This window comes from Lissotriton helveticus, chromosome 9 (assembly GCF_964261635.1).
Source record: "Lissotriton helveticus chromosome 9, aLisHel1.1, whole genome shotgun sequence".
NCBI classification, from domain to species: domain Eukaryota; kingdom Metazoa; phylum Chordata; class Amphibia; order Caudata; family Salamandridae; genus Lissotriton; species Lissotriton helveticus.
The window spans coordinates 444119736-444145919 of NC_136070.1; the positions used below are offsets into that span (position 1 = coordinate 444119736).

Consider the following 26184-nt stretch of genomic DNA (forward strand, 5'->3'; position numbering starts at 1 on the left):
TACCGGTTTTAACCCATTTATTAATTAAAATTTTTAGACTTTTTCCTTATATCTTACTCCTTTTTACATTTTTAAAATTTTTAACACGACCCATGTATTAGCCCGATCTGTACGCCCTCCTTATTTTGTCATGTAGATTTCTCTTCATAGTGCGCTTTCAGGCACTACATATGATGTTTAATGCAGAGCGAAGGTCTGACTCCACTCTCTATGCCGTCATTCTTTGCCTCAGTTTGATTGCATCAGGAATTGGTGTGATTGTTGGTTCGCCGACCCACCACCGGGGTTGGTATTGCTGGGGTATCTATTCTAAGGTAAGGAATCTATCACTAACGTGTCTCTTTCAGATGTACAAGTTACTACCTGTGTAACGATATATCTGTAAGAGACATTAGTTAGTGATAGATTCCTTACCGACCCACCCATCCTCCCCGTTCAGCGAACCAATATCTAGGGTTAAGGTCATCCCCTTTCCACGTCAGCACGCGGAGGCGGCGTCTAAGTACTCCGACGACGTCATCTCGGCGCCGACGACGGACGCGGAGCCACAGACGACGCCTACTGACACGCATGGGTACTGCTACGCAAGCAATTCCTGGTCCAGTCTGACGCCTGGGGATATTCTAAGGTAAGGAATCTATCACTAACTAATGTCTCATACAGATATATCGTTATACAAGTACTAACTTGTGCATATATATATATATATATATATACATATCCCAAAGTTGCCCCTGTGCTCAAAGACATACTCCACACAAAAGAAGTTCAACTGAACCTTAATTTTCAAACCGGCTCACTTTCCGAAGCAAGAAGCAGTTATGACGTGTTTCGATGCCATGCATCTTAATCATAGAGTCGGGGGAAAAAACAGAAACCTGGAGTAGATTACAGTCTCTTTTCTCCCATGTTCGCAACCACCCTCCAGGGAGCGGTCTGCTGGGTTCTGTAGTCTGAAATGTTACCCCTCCAGTTGGGTCCAAGTACCTGCCCAAATTTTTACTCCCCAAATGTTAAACACAGTATTTATAGCCCTCCGGTGGGCCTCAGGGAAATGCTCCGGTTTGCTAATGACAGTTCTTCATGTGCTGGAATCAGGCTGCCATTCCCTTGCAGCCCCACAGACCTGTATTCAAGTCAGCCTGGTGGTGCAATCTTCCACCGCCGGAGCTGCCTTGTAAAACAAGTCCCAAAGTTGCCCCTGTGCTCAAAGATGCACTCCACACGAAAGAAGTTCAACTGTACTTTAATTTCCAAACCGGCTCACATTCCCAACCAATTAGAAGTCCCTGAAGCGTTTCAATGCCCTGCATCTTAATCATAGGGTCGGGGGAAAAAACACAAACCTGGAGTAGATAACAGTCTCTTTTCTACCATGTTCGCAACCACCCTCCAGGGAGCGGTCTGCTGGGTTCTGTAGTCTGAAATGTTACCCCTCCAGTTGGGTCCAAGTATCTGCCCACATTTTTACTCCCCAAATGTTAAACACAGTATTTATAGCCCTCCGGTGGGCCTCAGGAAAATGCTCCGGTTTGCTAATGACAGTTCCTTGTGTGCTGGAATCAGGCTGCCATTCCCTCCCAGCCTCCTAGACCTGTATTCCAGTCAGCCAGGCGGTGCAATCTTCCACGGCCGGAACTGCCGTGTAACACAGATCCCAAAGTTGCCCCAGTGTTCAAAGACGCACTCCACACGAAAGAAGTTCAACTGAACTTTAATTTCCAAACCGGCTCACCTTCCCAACCAATTAGCAGTCCCTGACCCGTTTCGATGTCATGCATCTTAATCATAGGGTCGGGGGAAAAACAGGAACCTGCATAAACTTTAAAACCTTTTAACAAAAATAAATAAATAATAAACTACAAATTGTTAGTTATTACCAAATTAACTTCCCACCCTATACCCCTACAAACGTAGCAACCTGCACCTAAAATATAAACATAATAAATCAGCATTACATAATATTCATAATGAATATCAATTATACTTAATAATTATTAATTATTCCATGATTAACTTACCAACCGATCCCCCCCGCATTTCCGTTGCAGCACTATAAATTACTATTTACAATTCCATTCGAAATTCTAAATCTTTAGAAACTATATTTTACAATAGGAATAACAATTGTACAAACCATGCTAACACATAAAATTAATATATAAACTAAAACCTATCCAATTAGTTAAAAAACTACATTCTTTTCAACTATATTATTGATAACGATATTTACAACAATGAAATTATTAACAAGGACATTACTTGCCTAAAAATAAATTCTTGGCAACAATAATTTGCATCCCATTTTTTTTTCTCAATATCTGTCTCCTGATATTTACAACTTGATATTTTGTCCCTTTACTAGTTCAGAATGTGTTCTTCGGCCGTGGTGGGAAGTTGTGTTGCTAGGGTAACTAGTTAGGCTGGAGGTTAAAAATTGCTAACTATGGAGGTGATTGTGTCACAGAAGAATTCTGAGAGTTTGTTGCAGAGGTCTTGAGATGGGGTGATGTTGCTGGAGGGAGCCAGAGGCATGGTGAATTCTATGATGATGGCAAAGATTTTCTTGCTGCTCTTTGTGCTGGCTTCAATATTGTCTGCGGATCTGTACGCTTGGTGTTTCGTATCTGATGATGGTAGCATTTTAGGGCAGATTTGAAGACCTCTTTGTCAGTGGAGTCTTTGTTTGTTCTCCACTTGCACTCTAGTTGCTTGCAGTGGCACTTAAGTAGTCTGAGTTCCTCTGTGTACCAGCCAACCTGTGGTCGGGTTCTTGCTCTTTTGTTGCGTTTGAGGAGATCCAGGGTGTTCTCATATTCAGTGATGCACCTTATGGAAGTTTTTGATGGTTTCTGGTAAGCTGTTTCTGTGCTCGGGGCCAGTGTGCAGAGGGGGCAGTGGCCTAGTCCTCCTCTGAAGTGTTTTTCCAGGTGGATTCCGTGGAGGGAGACCGGTGGTGGGTGTGGTATGGGTATGTTGAAGCAGATGAGGGCGTGGTCTGTCCAGGCCACGGAGGCTGACTTGTTAACTGTGGTGTTCTTGATGGATGAGAAAAACTTAGGAGGATGACAGTGCTGGAGTCGATAAGAGGTGCCATGATATTGCGGGAAAAATTATTGCCGGGTCTTGGTGGTCTGTTTATGAGCGTTCTGCCTAGGGAGAAGTATGCAGAGATGTAGAGCTTGAAAGTGAGGTGCTTCATGTACCCGGTAGTTGGTGCACCTCCGACTGTTCATGGAAATAATGGTTACTCTGCCTACGTGCCTATTCTGATGGTCCTATCTGACAATCTTTTTAGCCTGAAAGTATGGCTTTGGCAATTTGGATGTGGAGGATGGTTTCAGCCATGTTTCCGTGAGGAGGAACAGGTCTGGGGTGTGGTCATGCAGAAGGTCCCATATTTCTACAGCATTTTTTGGTGAGTGATCAGGAGTTGAGTGGCTTACGTGCAAGTGTGGCATGCTGTGTGGGTAGTGGTTGGTTTGTGTGAGTTGGTATTTGGTTTGTGTGAGTGAGTTGGGGTACTAGGTGTTGGTGTGGGAGTGAGTGAGTGCATGAGAGCTTGCAGGAGGTGCATTGGCAAGCTCCCTCTATCTTGTGTTTTGTGGTGCAGAAGCCGTGTGGCGCGTGTCAGCCAGGGTTGAGTGAGTGGAGGAATGTGGGGAAGTAGCGGTGGGTCAGAGGAGGAGCAGGGTTCCTGTTGCTTGCCGCGTCAAGGCCTTTAAATAGGTCCTGAGAGGGCGAGTAGTGAAGGGGGTGATGTTTGGGGGCAGAGAGGGGCATGGGAAGCAAGAGGGGGAGCATGTAGGAATGCAGAAAAAAAGGTATGGAGTGCTGGGGAGAAAAAGAGCAGGAAAAATGAAGCACAAGCAGTGCAAGAGACAAAAACAGGAACCTGGGAAGTCACAAAAACAAGCAAAAGGCAGAGAGCAATAGGAGAAAGAAACACATTTTTATTGATTTTATATATTATTTATATCGCATCGTCATGTTATATATCACATATAGCCTTCACCTATCGCAACAAAGAAACACAGAACATGCTCTTTGTACTTCTAGAACGGTGGTACAGATAAAATTCTTGTAGTATCACAAATATCCATGTTCTTTCTATGTCCACTTAAGTTTCAATTCTCGGCTATGCTCGGTAGGATCATCCCAAGAAACATAGTCCCAGCTCACCCCTCCCCAACAAACCCCACCCCTCCCCCCAGTCCCAAGTGCATTTACAAACAATTTCACATTACCCATATTAGGTGTCATCGTCTTATTACGAGTCTATACATTTCTGTAAAAAACTACCATCTATGTTCCAATGTGAGCTATGGGGTGTCCCAATATGTATTCCATTGTATGCATCCCACTGGTTCTTATGTGATGTCAGCTGATTGTATGGCCTCGAGCATAACGTCCCATTCTAACGCTATAGGTGTCTTGTGTAATCCTCCAAGTTCCCCTCTGCGCAGCACGGCTCTTTCAGCACTACCCCAGCGCAGCAGCTCTGTATGGCAGGTTGATATGGCTGTTTTTTGGGGGGGATTTCCACCTCAGGGCGAGGGCCCGGATAGCCAAGATAATCGGCAGGTCTATAAAGCGGTATTGTTCTTTGTTTTAGCACTTGTGTATGCAAACCTAGAATGCACTCCTCCACTGTGTTTTTTTTCTCTTGGTGTACAGCCTCACCTGTTATTTGTCTAACGTTGTCCCAATACCCCGTATTGCCTGACATGTCCATAGCATGTGAAGTAGTTCCGCCCTTTCTAGCAAACATCTCGGACAATAATGCTGCGTCAGGGGGAACATTCTGTCCAATCTATGCGTAGTGAGGTAGGCTCGGTGCAATACCATAGTCTGAATACATTTAAACTTCGCATTCCTCGATGTTTTCTCTGCCCATTCCTTATCTGTCAATTCCCTGTCTATGTCCTCAGTCCATGCCATCCGTAGTGCGTCCAAAGTGATTCTTGTATGTATGCTGAGGCCTGTATAGAGCCATCTAATGAGGTGTCTGCCTCTTCCCATATAGTAAACCAGCTTGACCAGCTCATGTATGGGAGGCTCTTGTCTCTGTGGGGCCCAATGTGTTTTGATATATTGAAGCAGTGCAGCATGTGTCAGATATAAATGTGTTGGGCCCCGGTCACGTTAACAAGGGTGTCATGGTCTAGTAACGTCCCATCTACGAATAGGTCTGCCGCTGTGCTAATCCCCACATCCAGCCAGGGTGTTGACTTACGCTTTGTGAGCCTGCCTGCCGCCAGTGGGATCCCCTGCAGCGGAATGTTACCCGCATATGCAAGGGGGGGGGGGGGCATGTGCATACTGCAGCGATGCTTTCCAGCATCGGAGTGCCGTACTTAGTAATGGGGGAAGATCCCTCGGGAGCGTACCACCAGGCAGCAACAGGGCATGTAAGGCACCGCTATCTATGTCCGCCTCCGTGTATCCAATTTCTTGTAAATTGCGCCCAGCCGTTCAATATGATAACCACTGTAATTGACATGCATAATAATACGCCCGCAAGTCCGGGATGCCTAAGCCCCCCATGCGTGTACCCACTTGTAATTTCCTCAAAAGTATCCGTTGTCTACCAGTTTCCCAGATAGGGAAACATCATTTACCACGAAGGCATTACAACTACTAACGTTTACCACGTGACACTTACCACGCAGGGTGCCTTCCACGCAGGGTGCCTTCCACGACGTCTTTACCACGGGCTGGGGGGGAGACGTGGTATTCCTTCAAGTCGTTCTGCGTGGGCTTGGGGGGCAGAGGGGGGGGGGCTCGGGGGGGGGCTGGGGGGGGTCTCCCCCCCAAAAAATAACAAGCAGGTTACTTAAAAAAAAAAAACGAACATAAATTTAAAAGAAAAAGGAAAGAGCCTCCCCCAAAGACGTGCCGTGTACGTCAAAAAAGCAGTCCTTTTTTTATTTTGGTATACGTGTTTTGACGCTTGTTTCAATGGAGGATGGAAGTAAGGGCTCGTAGAGAAAGACGTGCAGGTAAGACGTTTCTAGGCGTAGTAAAATCCTACGTTGTAAATACCAGCGTGGTAAAGCCACTTGCGATGTAAAATTCGCGTGGTAAAGCCATGCGTGGTAATTGAAATCGTGGTATAATCATATATTCCCAGAAAGTGATACTGGAGCGCAAATTGCGGATTGCTCTGTTCAAATTACCATCTAACATATCTGCATGTGTCCCGTAGACCTGTATACCTAGGTACTTCAATGTGTGCGGAGCCACCTGAAGTCTATTATCTCCGAAGTCGATATCTGGGATCGCTGCGTGGTCTGTGAAGAAAAAAGCATGTGATTTCGCAACGTTAATTGTCAGGCCCGACAAGGATGCAAGTGATGGAATGTCTCATATATTTGGGCCAGGGGCAGACGGAGATCTTGGAAATACAGAATAATGTCATCAGCGTATGCCGAGAAAAGGTGCATCGTATTCCCTGTCTGTATACCTCTGTCAATATGATCTTTGTGCATTTTGATAGCCAATGCTTCTAGGCCCAGTATGAATATGAGGCGGCAGGGGGCAGCCCTTCCTAGCTCCCCTATGTATAGAATATTCTGCTGAGATATGGCCACCAGTACAGGCATGTGCTGTGGGGGCCGTATATCGTAGGCGCAGCCAGGTAATATATCCCTCCGGGATCCCACATTTTCCCAGCGCCTTAAACATATATTCCCATTTGATTGAATCAAAAGCTTGTTTGAGATCTAAAGAAGTACAGCCCGCGTGTGGGTACCTATTTGGAGCTTCCGTCATGAGATAGTGCAGTTTTCTAATATTTAGTTATGTGCAGCGCATTGGCAGATACCCAGTCTGGTCTATATGGACTAGTTTAGGCAGAGAGGGCAATAATCTGTTGGCCAATACCTTACTTAATACTTTATATTCCGTCGCTAATAATGGCAACGGGCGATAAATGGCCAAATCTGTCGGATCACGTCCCATCTTCGGGAGCGATACAACCAGTGCCTGCGCTGTGGTGAGCGGTAGTGAGCCCTTTTCCCTCGCTGTTTTACAGAGGAGCTCCAGTTTGGGCACTAGGGACTCTGCATACGTAGTATAAAATTCAATGCCAGGGGTTTTATTACCTGGAAGTCCCTTCATGGCGACCCTGATCTCAGCCTGCGTGATGGACCCTGTGAGGCCTTTCTGGGCTGCCGACGTGAGTCTCGGATATGTCAGGGTGGATAGAAAGTCCTCTGTCTGTGTGAATGTATTGCAGCCTGGCGCCCCATACAGTATGGCGTAATATTGTCTGAAGGCAAAAACGTCAAAAACAATGCAAGAGAACAGAAAATGCACTATGTCTCTACTACCTTTATACATTTTGTTTTTGTACTAGTATCTGGTAGGTGAAAATTAAGAAAACTTTTGCCTAGGTGTAATGACAAGAAATTTAGCGAATTCATGATATTTTGCCCATTTTAAAAAATGAGGATTGGCTAATCTTCACATTAAATAATTTTTTTTGACATTGATGTGCTTTAATTACTATATTTTGGAAAATCGTACAATTTACTTGTTTCTCGTTATTTGTGGGTATTTTGAGTGCTTAATTTGAAATGATATACTTTTTTCTCATCCATTTTTGCTTTACCTTATTAGGATGAATTGGAGTGGGGAAGAGCAAACTACTTTCAGATAAAGAGAATACGTGAGGTAGGTTCAAAAGTTTACTTTTAAATCTGTGATCCATTCCATTTAAAAGTGATGAACTGTTCAGGTTGTTTCATGCATGTTTCAGCTGGCTTACTATTAAGTACTGAGGTATTTATGTCGCTGTTAAGGAAGGAGAATGTAGACGACTTAGACAATCTAGGTTGTCTAACAATCTTTATTACAGGCATGCTGGATCCGTTTAAGTTGTTGGCTCTTCCTAAACATTTATACGTACTCCAAAACTTCCCCTACAGTATCAAGTAGAGCTTTTTCCTGTATCGCCTGGTGGATTTCACAAAAACGTTTCATTGGACTGGTTGAGAGTCAAGGGTTTCCATTGATAGGTGGTACCAGTCAGTGTATGTTGGGTGTCTTGGGTTGTAAAACGTATATTCTTATCAACAGTGATAAAAGATTCTATTTGAGTAGAGATGCAATCCATCTAAACAATAGAAAATGTGTTACTACAAGGTATCAGTCTTTGACATATGCTGTGTTTGTTCAGTGCTGCATGACTATACATCTGCCACTATAGTGGTGCGACCAAAGCAAACACAAGGAGATGATGGACGGAGCACTGGAACTATTCAGACACTCTCTCCCAGTCAGTCAGTCAAAAAGTCTTTATTTCGATTAATTAAAATCATAAAAGCAGCATCAAACATAAAAACAGGTTGCAATAAAGTCCACAGGTAGATTAGTGTGCAAAGTATTAACAGCTATTCTTTCATATATACAGAATTTTCAGATCATAATTTGTTCATTTGCTAAACTTTGTAGTGCCACTAACGAAACTACAGTTTAAAACTATACTATATACAATAAAAATGGAGAAAAGTTTTGCAAGAATTCATATATATACACAGTATTTACAGTTCATGAGTTTTGCAAGTGTCAGGCTTTGCGACACCAAATTAGAACAAATACAATTTAAATTCCCCTTTCTTCTTCTATTCTATTTTCTAATAGACAAGTGTTCATACTTTTCCTATTGGTCCTTACTGCAGCCACCAAAAAACTTGCTACACTAAAAATAGTATGCACACTTCCCAAAAGTTGCAAGAACAGGAGGGCGGGTCTTACTTGCTCTCTCCCAGTCACATATCTGGGTTGAATCCATCATCGTTCTTTAGCTCACTTTGCCACCCCAGTTCAGACCCAGACATATGCAAATCAGTCTTGACCCTGTTCCTCATCGGAGCAATCCAGCCCGAACGGCCAAGCCAGGTCTTCCCTGGCCCGGAAGCAAGCATGACACTGAGAGCTTGTCACAGATGGAGCTTCGTGTTGGTGGGTTGCCGTTTGCTTACACAAAGCCTAGAATCTCTGGATTTTCTCCAGGTTGGAGGAGTACACTCTGACACCTGCCAAGGGTCCAGAACTTCAGGAGGAACCTCTTTGGGTCAGAAATCACTCCAGCAAAGGCCAGCAGCAGGGTCCTGGCTGTCTCAGTTGGCGCTGGTTGGCTAGGCAGTTGCAGGATGGCCTCTGGAAGTTTGTTGTGACCCTGTAGCTCAAACTGATGTCCAGCCAACTGACTCTAGAGGTCTCTTCTGGGATCCTGGATTCAAAGTAAGCAGGTCAGTCTTCCTTGTGTGTGAAGGTCACTTTGTCTACTCCTAAAGTGGTTCTAGTCAGTTCTTGCCCTTCCCCTGTGTTTGGCTTCGAACTCTCTAGGATGACGAAGGGCAGTAAGGGTGTGGGTACAGACCTCAGGCTACCCTTTAAAGCTCAGGAAGGTCCGAGTACACCACCTCAGATCTTCCTGCTCTGGAGAGGAACACCGTACCCCACAGCCAAGGCCTTTTTGTCCCCTGCCTAGAAGAAATTCACGTTACCACAGGAGAGCCATTAACAGCCATGTGACACTGACAGAAAGGCACATTTTGGTTTAGGCAGCAAAATGCCAGAATAGTGATTTATAGTCTGATTTAAACCCCATGAACCCTACCCTGTGAAGCTCTAGGGATTAACTTATGGGTGACTGATATGTGTTAAAAATAAAGGTTTAGACATAGCAAATGGTTAATTTTGCCAGGTCAAAATGGCAGTTTAAAACTGCACTACAGGCTGCAGTGGCAGGCCTGATACATGTTTTGCAGTACTGCTTTAGTGGGTGGCACAATGAGTGCTGCAGCCCACTTAGTAGAATTTAATTTACAGGCCCTTGGTACATGTAGTACAATTTACTAGGGACTTACAATTAAAATAAATGTGCACATCATGAGTAGGACAATTTTACCATGTTTAAAGGATGATGCACAAGCCCTTTACCACTGGTCCTAATAGCATTATAATTATTATTACTATTATTCAGGAGCAATCGCAACCATAAAAGATACAATCATGCAGTAGAAAAAACATAATTATAAATCCAATTAAAAGTTCAGGTAAAACACGGCACATCCAATTTAAAAATTTAGATAAAGCGCCACTCCTAGTAAATGGTGATTTAAAAAGGGTAAGAGAAAGCAGTGCTAAAACAAAGATGGCCATTCAATGGTCAATCCGGTCTAAATAATCTGGATCTGTAGGCGGCCTGCAGGAAACTTGCCATAGCGCAGTGTGAGAGTTCATTAGACAACAGCTGTAGATACATAAGTGACACTCTGGCTTGCCTAAACTTCAGGCTCTTTTAAAAGGGGCGAAGAAACAGCCTTCTTGGGAGGGTAAAATATTTACACATAAGAACAAAATGTAACCTGTTCTGTAGAGATCTATAGTGACAGCCGCATGGTCCTCTCGTGTTTGGGGGGTAAAACCAGACGGAGATGCCAAAAGGTGGTGAAGAAGGTTAAACCTAAAACGGGTGAATAAAGGCCTGTCAGTTGCACTTATATGGGTGGAAAGGTAATTTTCCCTGCCCAGGACTGTCTTTAACAAGGCAAGCACCCTCACTGTTGATTTCCAGTGCTCAGTGTTTTCACGGAGGGCAGAGGTGTATTTGAAGAATAGATCTTTTATAATGTTAAGGTCCTGAGGCCTTACAGTGTCACATGAAAGAAAAATATCTGCCCTACCTAGAGCTAAAAAAGACTCCTTCACATATTGTAGCCAGGGAATTTTAAAAGCATTCTTTAATGACAGGCAGTCTGAGATAATCAGGCGATTTATGTCCTTGTTCTTCTTATACCCTAATTTTACCCAACACAATAGAGGCTTTACTGCCACCTGGTAGGCTAAATAATTAACACCCAGCTCTTTGTGCACTGCATAGGCAGGGGTACTTTGAGGGACCCACAAGATCCGATGCAAAAACTTGATTTGGGCCACCTGTAACTTGTGTGCTGCAATAGACCTCCATACTTTACTACCATATAGCATCTTTGAGGTGCAAATAGACTAGTACAATTTTAAAATCACCTCTGGTACCCAAGATCCCAATCTATGGGCATAGCTAGCAATGGTGCCTAGAGATTTGTTCAGATCACTCCGCTTTCCCTCCAATAATACTTTACAATTATATTTTTCATCGAATAGAATTCCCAGATAAGGGAAGGCTGGGACCTTCACTAGAGTGTGTGAGCCCGCTTTAAATGTTTCGACTGGAGACCGCGGGAGCCAACTTCCAAAACGTATGACTTTGTAAAGTTGACACTGTCAGGTCCAGTCTATCCATAAAAACAATGAACCCGTCAATTAAAACCTGCAGTCCAGGGTTGCACGAGTCATAAGCACCGCATCATCAGCATATTGTAAGACCGGCAAAGATGTCCTGCAGACTCTGGGGCAATAAGACTGTAATGCCAGGAGGGCAGCTCCTAAACCATTGATGTAAATGGTGAGTAAAAAAGGGCTAAAGGGTGCCCCCCAACCGAGTGCAATTGATGATGTCTTACAGGGGCCTAACTTCAATGTCGTCCCGGGCTTGGTGCCTTGTCCAAGACAAATTCTCAATGCCCCTGTGAACTTTCTCCAGCGAGAGGTAACTGGTGTGATTGCCGGGCTTTGCGCAATAGCCATGCGAGACCCATCAAGAAGGCCAAAATTATATACCCTGTCAAAATGGGTGACCCACTGTTCTGGGGTGATGTGACATAGGACAGGTCTTGATGGCACCGAGAAGTAGAGGCTATTGATCATTTTCCAAAAGAGTGTACAATCCCTCAGTTCGCCAGCTTTGATTAGAATAGCCCATACCTGTTTCTGGAATTGATGCTCCGTTCTTTCAGGGCCCCTTTATAGTTTCGACTGCAATTTGCCACCCATTCCGTGTCGGGAAGCGACTGTTTCAGAGCTTTCTTCAGATGCCTTAGGGCTTGGGAGCACTCTGAGTCAAACAGTGAAGGGTGAGCTGGGAGATGCCCAACCACCAGGGTCTATAATAGCCCATAAACCGACTGAGCAATGGTGGCAAAAGAACTGAAAACCTCATCGCCCCAAATTAAAGGTCAAAGTACATGAGTTTTTCCTGCTGTCAGTCAGCAAACGGACTAATTCAAAGCCATAATGTCTATTTGCGTCCAGCGTAAACTCCGCCCCTGGTCAATGGGGGTTAAGGCTCCCTGGAGCATTTGAGGCCCCTCTGGTTGGTCACCTAGCCCCACCTTGGGCAGGGTCCGAGGGTTCTCTTCCAGGGGATCCTCATCAATAGTCATAAGCATTAGAATATTATCCAGTATTTGGGTGTCTTTCATAGATTCACATGCCTGAATCATTCCCCGTCGTCGAGACGGGAGCCTCCGGTATATAAAAAAGTAATGTCCTAGAGACATACATAGAAAAGAATAGGCCTAAGGATCCCACCTTAGTGTCCTATCCACGTCCTTTTGTAAAAAGGACCTAAATAGAGTAGGCCCAAGGGTCCCACCTTTGTGGCCTATCTGTGTCCTTTTGTGAAAAGGACCAAAGTCAAGAAGCCAACCAATCAGCTACCACCTCCTTCTAGAACCTTCCTGTCAGGAGCCCAGGTCTCTCAGATTTTCTACCGCATGTTGTGCTAAGGGAGTCTCCTCTGAGCTCTGCTCAGATTCTGTGTTTATTTTCACTTCATTAAATACCTTTGCTTTTCTACTATGGATTATCTTCAAATACATTCTTTAAAGAAGGTCTGGTAAGGTTAGAGCCTGTGCTTCTTGTTCCAAGAAGTTGCTCTGCTTCTCACACTGAAGGTATGTCGCACTCTCTCAAGTAAGTTTTTGAGAGGTCGTGAAGGGCGACTTTTAATATGGTTAAGACCAGAAAGGAGGTTTTTTATTTATTCTCCAGTTACTGTGATGAGGCGTTGCCCTCAACGTCTAGGAGACCTCAAAAGAGAAGAGAATCTCCTCAGACTGATTCCTCAGGGGGACGTCCTGAGAAGGCCCTCAAAAAGACCGCTCAGAGGTCTTCTGGGCGCAGTCCTTCAAAATCTCCTCACTCTGTGGTAAAGGAGAGTAAAGGACTTGCTTTTGGAGAAAAATCACATAAAAAAGATGACTTCTGAGCCGTCAAAATCACCTCCTCTGATCATGGGACCCTTCAGAAAGGGCGTCTTCTTTACCTCCTGAGGTAAAGACTAGCACCATCATTGCCTATTACAGCCTCTTCGTCTACGATGGCTCGTCTACGATGGCCTCATCTACGATGGCTCATCTACGACGGCTCATCTACGACGTCGTCTACGACGGCCTGTCTACGGCGTCGACGATGGCCTCATCTACGATGGCCTCATCTACGATGGCCTCGTCTTCAATGGCCTCGTCTACGATGGCCTCATCTACGATGGCCTCGTCTACGACGGCTCGACGACGACGAGAGCGTCGACGACGACGAGAGCGTCGACGACGACGAGAGCGTCGACGACGACGAGAGCGTCGACGACTGCTCGTCTACGACGGCCTGTCTACGGAATCGATGAGAGCCTCGTCTACGATGGCCTCGTCTACGATGGCCTCCTCTACGATGGCCTCGTCTACGATGGCCTCGTCTACGATGGCCTCGTCTACGATGGCCTCGCCTATGATGGCCTCGTCTACGATGGCCTCGTCTACGATGGCCTCGCCTATGATGGCCTCGTCTATGATGGCCTCGCCTATGATGGCCTCGTCTACGATGGCCTCACCTATGATGGCCTCGCCTATGATGGCCTCGTCTACGATGGCCTCGTCCACGATGGCCTCGTCTACGATGGCCTCGTCTACGATGGCCTCGTCTACGATGGCCTCGTCTACGATGGCCTCGTCTACGATGGCCTCGTCTACGATGGCCTCGCCTACGATGGCCTCGCCTATGATGGCCTCGTCTATGATGGCCTCGTCTATGATGGCCTCGTCTATGATGGCCTCGTCTATGATGGCCTCGTCTATGATGGCCTCGTCTATGATGGCCTCGTCTATGATGGCCTCGCCTATGATGGCCTCGTCTACGATGGCCTCGTCTATGATGGCCTGGTCTATGACGGCCTCGTCTACGACGGCCTCATCTATGACGGCTTCATCTACAAAGGCTAGTCTACGACGGCGTCGGCCACCTTGTCTACGACGGATCGTCTATGGCGTCGTCTATGACGGCCTCATCTAGGACTGCTCTTCTACGACGGCATAGTCTATGACGGCGATCTACGAAGGAAAAATCCGCCAATTCTGGAATTTCTTATAATGTGGTAGTGAGGGCTGCTCAACGTTTTAAGATCTTAATGACCTCTCAAGAACAGGCCGGCTTCTTGTATGACTTTAAAGAACCTCTCAAGAAGGCTGTAAGGTCAATACAGATTATCAATTACCTATAGTCAGAAGGAGCAAGGGTCATGCAGAACACCCCCTCTGTATCACCAGTAGGATAAGAAGTAGCGCCAGATACAGCACCGGCATGTTTAACAGGACATCCTAAGCCGGACTCTGTAGTGACACAGGCGGCCCAGAAGAACTCCAGGTATCCTTCGGCCCCTTTGTCCTTTCCTCCTGATGATAAGGACAAAGAGTGGACAACATTGGGAACAGGTTTTCCTCAATGTCGGCAATCACGGTAAAGGCCGTGAATGCTCTAGCGCTCTTGGGACGCTATCATAGACAATTGTGGGCACACATAGCCCCGTACCTGTCGGAATTGCCAAATTCATCCAAAGAGGAAGTAAAAAGGATTCTGCTAGATGGTGAAGCATCGGCGTCAGACACTATAGTCTGCGCAATGGATATCGCTATGACAGGATTCCTCAAGTTGGCTGGAGCAGCAGTCTTGCGGCTCCAAGGATGGCTAAAGGCAACCTCTTTCAGTCCTGAGGTGCAAACATAGGTTTTGGACATGCCATATGACAGCCAGTTACTAATGGGCACAAAAAATTGACGAAGCAGACACTGTGAGTGCTTTGGGCACTCTTCAGTATAAGAACCAGTCCTTTAGTAGAAATAGAGGAAGTGGACAGTCTTCCCACAGAGGGAATTATCAATACAAGTCTTCCTACTCTTCAAGCCAGAGTAGACCGCAATACCAACAGCACCAACAACAGCAAAACAAGCAATCCTCTTTTGGGAGGTCGTCCTTTCAAGGTAAAGGACAGCGGAAATGACAAAAATCTACGGCTGCTTCTATGACAGATCTCGATTATGCTGCAGATAGGAGCTATAGGGAGAGTACCTCCATCTCGGAAGGGATAAGGGTTTTATTCCCACTTCTTTTGATCCAGAAAAAAGACAAGAAGTGGAGACCAATCTTGGACCTCAGGGTCCTCAACAAATTCCTAAGAAGCAGTCGTTTTGCATGGTAACGGTCCAGGAGGTCTTGCGACTACTGTATAAGCAGGATTTTAGAGCGTCTGTAGACATACAGGACGCTTACTTCCATATCCCAATTCACAGGAATCACAAAACGGTACTTGAGATTTGCAGTAGCGGGCAGACACTTGCAGTTTTGCGTTTTGCCCTTCGGGCTCAAGTCTGCACCGTACATATTCATGAAATGTCGTGCCACGGTGGCGGCATATCTCAGACAGTGCCATCACCAAGTCTTTCCGTATCTAAATGACTGGCTGGTCAAGGCTTCATCCTTAAAAGATGCGTCCAGGTCATCTAACGCCTGTTTAAAGCTTTTCGATTGCTTGGGTCTCACCCTCAATCAGGAAAAATCGGTCCTACATTCAGTTTCCTAGGTGCAACCCTGGACACACTGTCGGCAAAAGCTTTCCCATCCAGAGAGAGGATGAACAAGCCTTTTGCACTTGCTGCTATAGTAGCCTCGAAGAAAGCCTTGACAGTCCGCCTCTTCAAATCCCTCCTGGGGATGATGTCAGCGTGTATCCTCCTGATTCCTCACTGTCAACTACAATTGAGGAATCTTCAGGAGGCGCTCTCAAAGCAGTGGGTCCAATGCACAGGGTCATTCGAAGGCCACATAAAAGTGAATCCTCAGATGGTCGGAGCCCTTCGATGGTGGATGTCTTCTCAAAACCTGTCTCAAGGCTTGTCATTCCTGCTTCGGCTACTCCTCATATTGCCACAACAGGCGCCTCCTTGGAAGGCTGGGGAGCTTTTCTGCAAGAGCTACAGATAAGCGGATAGTGGTCTCCTATGGAGAAGAAACTACATATCAATCTGCTCGAATTGCGGTCGGTCTTCCTGGCCCTTCATGTTCTCCTGCCAAGATTCAAATATTCCCTGGTGCTCGTCCGGACAGACAACACCACGACTATGCACTACCTCAACAAACCGGGAGGGACACGCTCGCTGACACTCTCTCGCGAGTCGCAAAAAAGTCTGGTATTGGCTCATACTCCACAATGTAACCCTAAGGGCGGAATATGTCCCAGGCGCGGACAATGTGCTCGCCGACGCGTTGAGCATGCAGAAAACATCGTCACACAAGGGGGAGCTAGATCAACAACTTATCGACCAGATCTTCTCCAGATGGGACACGCCGCAAATTGATCTATTTGCGACGAGAATGGACGCCAAATGCCCACACTTCGCAGGTTGGCATCCCCAGTCAGGGTCTCTAGGGAATGCATTTTCCATCGCATGGCGCAAGCGTCTTTGCGTACGCCTTTCCGCCATTCCCGAGGCTTCCTAGAGTCCTCAGGAATATTTCGATGGAGCCTTGTACTCTACTTTTAATAGCCCCAACTTGGCCGAGGCAACATTCGTTCAGAGCGCCACCGTCTATCCCTGGAGCCGCCGATCCACCTTCGGCAGTATCCATCGCTCCTCACAATGTACAACATCCGGATCTGAAGTCTCTCAGGTTAGCTACCGGGCTCCTGAGTTCCGAGAGTTCCACAATCTGAATATTCCACAAGACTGTAGGGACATTCTTGCCAGAGCAAGGGCAGATGGAACGACCAAAACGTATTCCCTGAAATAGAAGCGCTTTTGTGTTTGGTGTGCAGATCCAAACTTTCGGCTTTTCTCCTCCTCGCCGGAGCAAATCTTCCTTATCTATTACATCTGGCACAGTAGGGCCTAGCCCACTCCTCCATTAAGCTACACTTAGCAGCAATATCTTGTTATAAAAGAACTTCAACGAGTCTATCTCTCTGGTCAAGCAGGTCGATTCAGCAATTTCTAAAAGGATTATACAGATCTTTCCCGCCAGTAAGTGTGTTGCCACCTGCCTGGCATCTCAATGCGGTTCTTGACCAGGTCATGAAACATCCGTTTGACCCAATACACAGAGCTGTCCTGAAGTATGTCTCGTGGAAAACAGCGCTCCTCCTGGCACTCACCTCTGCAGGGAGGGTCCGTGAGCTACAGCAGTTTTTTAATCCAGGATCCTTTTCTACGGTTTTAAAAAACGACAAAGTAATCCTGAGAACCAATCCTAGGTTTATCCCAAAAGTCCCGTCGGACTTCCACCTAAATGAACCTGTGGTTCTGCGTTCCTTCTTTCCAAACCCAAGCATGGCAACTGAAAGATCGCTGCATGCTAGGGATCTCAACAATGCTTGAAGTTTTACATTGGCAAAACGAAAACATTCAGGAAATCTAACCAGCTCTTAGTAGCTTACAGTAGACCTAGGAGAGGTCTACCACTTACCAAGCAGAGCATCTCCAGATGGATTACTGCAGCCATTGCTTTCTGTCATGACCAAGCTGGACAGCCATTGCATTCCAAAGTGAGAGCGCACTCCACGAGAGCTATGCCCACTTCTATGGCCCTCTTCGCAGGGGCGCCAGTCATTGGCATTTACAGGGCAGCAACATGGACGTCGCCGCATACATTCACTAGGCACTACTGCCTGGATACGGAGCTGAGGAAGGATGCAGTAGTGGGACAAGAAGTGTTCAGCTATATATATATATATATTTCAGTAAGGTGAGCCTTCCTCCGTCCCTCCATCCTTCTCTGGTATGCACATTTCTCTACTAATACTTATTGTGGATGTCTAATGATGGTTCATGCTCGCATGATGTGTATTATCTAAGGAATAGTATATGCTGTGCCATCAGAAATGTGCATAATATATTGCTTGCTACTCTGATTCAGGCATGTGAATCTATGAAAGACACCCAAATACTGGATAAGAAATGCGTTACTTACCTGTAACTGCAGTTATCCAGTATTAGTGTCTTTCATAGATTCACATGCACCCTCCCGCCTCCCCTGGAAGGACTCACCTATCTCTCTAACAAGTTTACGCCTACCTAGCTTGGTGCGTACGAAAATCTGAGAGACCTGGGCTCCTGACAGGAAGGTTCTAGAAGGAGGTGGTAACTGATTGGTTGGCTTCTTGACTTTGGTCCTTTTCACAAAAGGACACAGATAGGCCACTAAGGTGGGACCCTTGGGCCTACTCTATTTAGGTCCTTTTTACAAAAGGACGTGGATAGGACACTAAGGTGGGATCCTTAGGCCTATTCTTTTCTATGTATGTCTCTAGGACATTACTTTTTTATATACCGGAGGCTCCCGTCTCGACGACGGGGAATGATTCAGGCATGTGAATCTATGAAAGACACTAATACTGGATAACTGCAGTTACAGGTAAGTAACGCATTTCTTCCCGCCCATGCGCGGGACCCCGGAAACACTATATTATATGTGCCCCACATATATATATATATATATATATATATCATGCAATAGCAGCCAAATCACATCAGAGCTGAAATATGCTGTGAAGAATTTCCACCAAACATGAATAAAATGCATTAGAAACATGAGAAACAACACCAAAGATTGTTTAGAAACTGTTTTAATGCTTAGGCAGCAGTAGAAATTCTTATAACTCACTGAAAGCATAGAAAGCTCCCAGGCTGCATTGCAAACACACAGTCTAAAAAGACTGAAAAGCTAACCTGTAGCTGTATACAAAAAACTGACACCGTGCCTTTAAGGCACCCATGACCCCCGGTATCCCATCATACCTCAGGGGTGACAGTTAGGTCAGTTGTTCTTTCCGGCTCCTTCAGGAAGGATCCTGGTTACACAGCTCCACTAATTTCTGTTTTCTGACAGAAAATTACTTCTTTTTGAACAACTTTTTCTGCTTACTTTGACATTTTACATCTAGTCAAGTAAGAAACTGTCAGTTTAGTGAGCATTTTCAGCTGAGAAGGCCTTCACTTTTTGACAAATGTCCTTGTGGTAACAAGAAGGCAAAATCATACAATCACGACGTTTGTATCCTGAGTCTGCCTGAAGAACATGATCCAGGCACCTGTCCTCACTGCGAGCACCTGTCAGGAAGAACTCTCAAAGACAGGGAGAGAATTCGCATCTATGGCCTGGCTCACAGGTCATCCAGAGGAAGGTCTCCGGTGAAGAAGGGTTCCAAGAAGGCTAGAACATCTTCAAAAGAGAAGTCTTCCCACCCTTTAGCTTCAGCGTCAGGCTTGGCGCTGAGGAAAGAACCACCGGTGGATCGTTTATCTTAAAAACTACCGTCGACGGCAGGCTCGCCCTCGAAAAGAAGACCAGGTACGTCGACGACGTCGAAGGATCCAGCTCCGTCGTCGAAATCCCCTCCGCCGTCGTCAACCGGGCGACGATCGGCGTCGAGGAAGGTAACTCTGCCGCCGGGCGACGGTCGGCGTCGAGATCCAAGGCCCCTCAGCCGTCAACCTGGCGACGATCGGCGTCGAGGGAGGTCACCCCTCCGCCGTCGTCGAGAAGTGTGACCCCTCCGCCGTCGTCGAAGAAACGACGTTCGGCGTCGAGGACCAAGACCCCTCCGCCGTCGACAGAAAAACATCGGTCGACAGAAAAACATCGGTCGAGGGCGCAGTCTCAGTCGGCGTTTTGTCGACGCTCTGCGTCGAGGGTGACCAATACCCCTCCGCCGTCGTCGCACAGACATTCGACGTCAAGACAGAGGACTCCGTCGACGGCTGGTCAATCGCCGTTCGACGTCGAGAGAGAAGGCTCCGTCGACGGCTGGTCATCACCGTTCGACGTCGAGAGAGAAGGCTCCGCCGACGGCTGGTCATTGCCGTTCGACGTCGAGAGAGAGGGCTCCGTCGACGGCTGGTCATCACCGTTCGACGTCGAGAGACCATAGATCCTCGCATCGATCGCCGTCGAGGCATTCGAAGTCGAGATTGTTGGACCCGCCGACTCCCCAGAGGCTTGCGACGTCGAGAGAAAAACAGACGATGCCGGAACGCTCGACGTCGAGACCTTTAGAAAGGGCTCGATCGTCGTCAAGAAACTCTGTGATCATGGTAACAGTCAGCTTCTCGTCATTCTACTTCGCAGTCTTCTGGCTCCTCAACAACATCTTCAAGGTCCAGAAGTCCTGTCCCCAGATCTCCTGTGCGTCAGCCAGATCCTTCGGCTGCGGAGGTCAGACTATCACCCAGATGGTACAAATCATTGGACCATTGGCGAGAGCCAGGGGCTACCAAACGGATGCAAGAGTACGTCAGTCCGCAGCACAGATCTCCTCTCCAGAGACTGGTAGATGAAGTGGACAGGCGTAGTCCTCCCAGGCGCCAAGCAGACAAATCACCTGTGAGAAGACCAACCAGATCTCACTCTCCCAGAAGGGAACATCCGGTGAGATCCCGATCTCCCAGAGAAGATCCTGTCAGATCTCGTTCACCAAGAAGACAGGATTCAGTCAGATCTCGCTCTCCTAGAAAGGAAGAGCATCCAAGAAGATCACGTGAGAGGAGGCACGGTGCTCATCGTAGACATCGAAGAACTCCGTCTACTTCCTCCACCTCTTCAACCAGGTCTTCCAAGAGGGATTACTCTCCCACATTGACGGATAGTCCTACTTCCAGATCCTCTCCAGTGGATGACATCGGCACTTATCTTGATGTCCTGCAGAGAGGAGCTCAGAAGCTGAGCATTGAAATGTCTGTCCCCCAGGTTACTACGACAGTGATTTTTGAGACTTTGCACAAAAAATCTATCTCTCGTCCATTGCTGCCTTTAGTCCCGGGGATTATGGATCCGGTCAAGGACGTTTTCCTAACCCCAGCAGCCATCAGAGCGGTGCCAGCCCGCATACAAAAGAAATACAAGCCGGCTTCTTCTGACCCAGTTTTTGTAAAATCTGACCCTCCAGCAGACTCTGTGCTAGTGGCAGCGGCGAGGAAGACGCATGCAGTTGCTGCTTCCTCTTCAGTCCCACCAGATAAGGACAGCAAATCTCAGGATTCGTGGGGTCGCAAAGTTTGCAATTCAGCTGCCTCCAGGCTGAAGGTCTCCAGTGCGGCCGCACTGCTGGGTAGATACGACAGAGCCTTATGGGACTCCATGGAGAGGTTCAAGTCCAAACTGCCAAAGGAAGACCAGAAGGACTACGAAGAAACTGACAGAAGGATGTCTGGTGGCGAACCAGTTGATCAGCACAGCAGCGGACGGTGCAGTGCTTGCGGCACATTCCTACTCACATGGGGTTTGTGCCAGGAGGTCGGCTTTGTTGCGCCTCACAGGGCTGAAGCCGGATGCTCCGCATCGCATCCGTAATCTTCCTTTTTCGGCTTCCTCTCTCTTCGGGGAACATGCGGACGAAGAGATGACCCGTATGAAGACTGAACTGGAAACGGTAAAAGCGGTGGGTTTGGAGAAGAAAAAAGAATTCAAACGCCGCTTTAAGACCAACAGGGGGAGAGGGGCTCAACAGAGGGTTCAAACCCCTCAGTGGTCCCAGAATAAGAACCAAGGAAAATCCCAGTTCCGAGGCAAATCCAACAGAGGTAGAGGAGGTCACCAGCAGTACTCTACCACCACGAGAGGAGGAAAGGCTTGATCAGTGGCTTCCTCTGGCGCCGTTGCCCACTCCAGTGGGAGGAAGTGCTTCACAACACCTGGCAGAGTGGGTCAGCATCACAAAAGATCAGTGGGTGCTGAATATACTGCGCAATAGATACAGGCTACGTTTCCGTGCGCTTCCGAAAAGCATTCCTCCAAAGACCTCTTGCCCTCACCAGCTGAGCTTACTCCGCAGAGAAGTGTCAGTTCTACTACAAAAAAGAGCTATAGAGGAAGTTCCTCCCTCTCAAAGAGGAAAGGGAATCTACTCAAGATACTTTCTTGTCCCCAAAAAAGATCAGGAGGACAAGTTACAGCCTATACTAGATCTGCGTCTCCTAAACAAAGTCATCGTCAGAGAAAAGTTCCGCATGTTAGCTCTTCACCAAATATGCCCACATCTTCAAGCCGGAGATTGGATGTGTTCGGTGGATCTGCAAGATGCATACTTTCACATTCCGATTGCTCTACAGCATCGCAAGTACTTGAGGTTTGTCGTAGGAAGCAAACACTACCAGTACAAGGTGCTACCCTTCGGACTCAAGTCCGCACCACGAGTCTTCACCAAATGCATGGCAGTGGTGGCGGCTTTTCTTCTCAAAAAGGGACTCTTCATTTACCAATACCTGGACGACTGGCTCCTAAAGGGCCCGTCTCCGGTTCAGGTAACGCACGATCTGCAACTTTGCCTGCACCAGTTGCACAGGCTCGGTCTCCATGTGAACCTGGAGAAGTCAGTCCAGCGGCCGACACAGTCCATCCACTACCCAGGCTCCGTTCTGGACACAAAATTGGGAAAAGCGTTTCCTTCGGAGGAGAGACTCTTTTCCATGAAGCAGAAGTGCGGGATTCTATTGGAGTCTCGGCTTCCAACAGTCCGACAGGTTGCCTCCCTGCTGGGTTCCATGGCGTCCTGCATTTTTCTCATCCCGAACGCCAGGCTGAGATGCGCCCTCTACAACAGGCTCTCGAAGACCAGTGGGACCAGGTGACAGGGCGTTGGGAAGATCGTATCACTCTTTCCCAAACAACGAAGGATGCCATCAAATGGTGGACTCGGACGAGGAATGTGCTGGTGGGAGTACCTTTTCATCAGCCACTGCCCACCCAGTCTATAGTAACAGATGCCTCTCTACAAGGCTGGGGAGCGCACATGGGTCCCCTTCAGATTCAGGGTCAGTGGTCTGCACAGGAGCAGACGTACCACATAAACATGCTGGAGCTCAGAGCGGTGTTTCTAGCTCTCAAAGCTTTTCTTCCAGCGATCGAGTCCAATTCAGTCTTAGTTCAGACAGACAATACAACCACCATGTTCTATCTGAACAAACAAGGAGGCACACGATCTCGCCCTCTCTCCCGGGAGGCTCAAACCATCTGGCACTGGCTTCTCTCTCGAAACCTGTCAGTGGTGGCGGTGCACCTTCCAGGCGAGTTAAACATCAAAGCAGACGCACTCAGCAGGCACTTCGAAGATCATCCAGACTGGGTGCTAAACGACGAAGTGGTAGAAGAGCCTTTTCGTTGTTGGGGGCATCCAGCCATAGACTTGTTTGAGGACGAAGAAAACGCAAAATGCCACGCCTTCGCGTCCAGATTCCACCGGCCAGGGACGCAGGGGAACGCTCTCCTGATGGATTGGTCGGGAACTTTTGCCTACGCGTTTCCTCCCCTGCCTCTGTTTCTGAAGGTAGTTTCCAAGCTCCTCAGGTCGGACATGGAGATGATCTTGATAGCTCCGGATTGTCCACGGCAGTGGTGGTACCCGGACCTTCTGCATCTGTCTGTGTGTCCACACAGACGGCTTCCTTGCAGGCCGGACCTGTTGAGCAAGATGAACGGGAGGATACTGCATCCCAACCTCCCATCCCTGAACCCGACAGCATGGCACCTGAGGTCCTGCAATATGGGCATTTGAATCTGCCTCCCGAATGTATGCACATTTTAAAGGAGGCTGAGACCTTCCACGAGAGCGTCTTATGCGTTCAAGTGGAAAAGATTTTTCATTTGGTGTAGGGATCATCACTTCGATCCGACTAAAGGGCAGGAGGAGGTAATCCTGCCATACCTCCATTACTTGGCAACTTCTGGTTTGAAATATGCTTCCATTAGAGTGCATTTGTCAGCCACAGTAGCATACAGGAAATCACCAGATCAGATTTCTTTCTTTCAGGTTCCGGTGGTTAAGGACTTCCTCCAGGGGTTAAAAAATAGTGTATCCCCCTGTGTGAAATCCTTCTCCTCCTTGGGAATTGAACCTGGTTCTATCCAGGTTAATGTCACCTCCTTTCGAGCCCATCCACAAGGCCTCCTTGCAACATCTCTCTTGGAAGGCGGCTTTTTTGGTGGGGATTACCTCAGCGCGCAGAGTGAGCGAGATACAAGCGCTCTGTGCGAAGGAACCATGTACTGTTTTCCACTACAATAGAGTAGTCCTGAGGGCTCATCCATCTTTCTTGCCTAAAGTGGTTTCTGATTTTCACATAAATCAGTCCATTTCCATCCCTTCGGTTTTTCCAAATCCTAAGACCCTAGCCGAGCGGTCACTACACTCCTTGGATCTTAAAAGAGTGCTCAAGTTCTATTTGGAAAAGACTAAAGGGATCAGGAAAACGGATCAACTGGTTGTGAACTATGGTTCAATGAGAACGGGCTTTCCAGCGGCCAAGAGGTCCATCTCCAGATGGATTGTCTCTTCCATTAAATTGGCCTATCAGCTTGCAGGCAAGCCTTTATTGGTGTCACCCAAAGCGCATTCCACTAGAGGGAAAGCCGCTACAGTTGCTTTCTTACATGACATTCCGATGTCAGAAATATGCAAGGCTGCAACCTGGAAATCGGTTCATACCTTTACAAGGCATTACTGTCTCGAATCTGATTCCAGGGCCGATACTCAAGTAGGGCAAGCCTCCTTGAGAAATCTGTTTGGGTAGCCTATAGCCTACTGAGGCTTGTTGATAAGATTACTATCTTGTCATTCCTTTGCCCGCAAGGATGAGGAGAGGCTCGCTATTCTATTCTAATGCTTATGACTATTGATGAGGATCCCCTGGAAGAGATAGATTAGTTACTTACCTGTAATCCTAGTTCTCTTCCAGGGGTATCCACATCAAAGTCATAAGCAACCCTCCCGCCTCCCCGGGCAAAGGATATTCTTTAATAAGGAGATATTGTTAACCTATTTTTGTTTCTGGGTTTGTTTCAGTCCCAGAAAAGAACAACTGACCTAACTGTCACCCCTGAGGCATGATGGGATACCGGGGGTCATGGGTGCCTTAAAGGCATGGTGTCAGTTTTTTGTATACAGCTAAGCTTTTCAGTCTTTTTAGACTGTGTGTTTGCAATGCAGCCTGGGAGCTTTCTATGCTTTCAGTGAGTTATACGAATTTCTACTGCTGCCTAAGCATTAAAACAGTTTCTAAACAATCTTTGGTGTTGTTTCTCATGTTTCTAATGCATTTTATTCATGTATGGTGGAAATTCTTCACAGCATATTTCAGCTCTGATGTGATTTGGCTGCTATTGCATGTTTTATATATATATATGTATATATATATATATATATATAAGTATATATATGTGGGGCACATATAATATAGTGTTTCCGGGGTCCCGCGCATGGGCGGGAATATTCTAATGCTTATGACTTTGATGAGGATACCCTTGGAAGAGAACTAGGATTACAGGTAAGTAACTAATCCTTATGGTCACTGTAGGGGCTATGTAAAATATTGAAGGAAGCAGTAGGCCAACCCGTGCAAGCAGATGCAAAACGGAAGTTGATAATCGTGGCGGATCCCCTTCCTTTATATGTCAGAGGTATTTAAGGATTAGACCAGGTTATCAGCTTATCTAAGGTAAAAACCGAATTCGGCATGTGTAAGAAGTTATTTATCTCCTCCCCTTCCGTGGTATGCTCCAGGTACCAGTCCTTAGAACTCAGACAAGGTTGTGTGTTAGGTGACAGGTGTAAAATAATTTGGGCACAGATGACAATTACAATCCCAAGCCAGCATAAGATTCTCATGCCCGATGACCATCCCTTTTAATGAGTCTAAGGCGCCACTTAAGGCTATAAAATTAGAGATCCGGCCCCCTATTTGCATTTAAAAACTAGTTACTACCATCGGTAGAGCTCTCCCAATGTGCTATTTTACGCCCTGGAACACATGGGAGTCTGACTTCATGATCTACATAATGCCACCATACCCGAGAGCTACAAAAATAATGAGACCATCCCTCGCTCTGCCTGCACTATAGCCCATCACTGGGCAGAAGATGGTCTTGTATCCCTCTAGGAAAAAATTATTCTTGGCTTCGCATTTCGCTTGCAAGTAAATAATGTGAAAGGACTTCATAAACTGTAACCACCTTTCATCTGAGAACTTAGAGGACAAG

General features: G+C 46.9%; 1 protein-coding gene across 2 annotated transcripts in view; it reads left to right on the top strand.

Annotated features, from left to right (window-relative positions):
* TDRD9 (tudor domain containing 9) overlaps positions 1–26184 on the top strand; it is a 2642469-nt gene that overhangs the window by 1427520 nt on the left and 1188765 nt on the right. For both annotated transcript variants that reach the window (XM_078660267.1, XM_078660268.1), the window contains one exon: positions 7624–7677. In XM_078660267.1, the coding sequence (XP_078516393.1) occupies positions 7624–7677 (54 nt within the window). The remainder of the gene's footprint in view (positions 1–7623; positions 7678–26184) is intronic.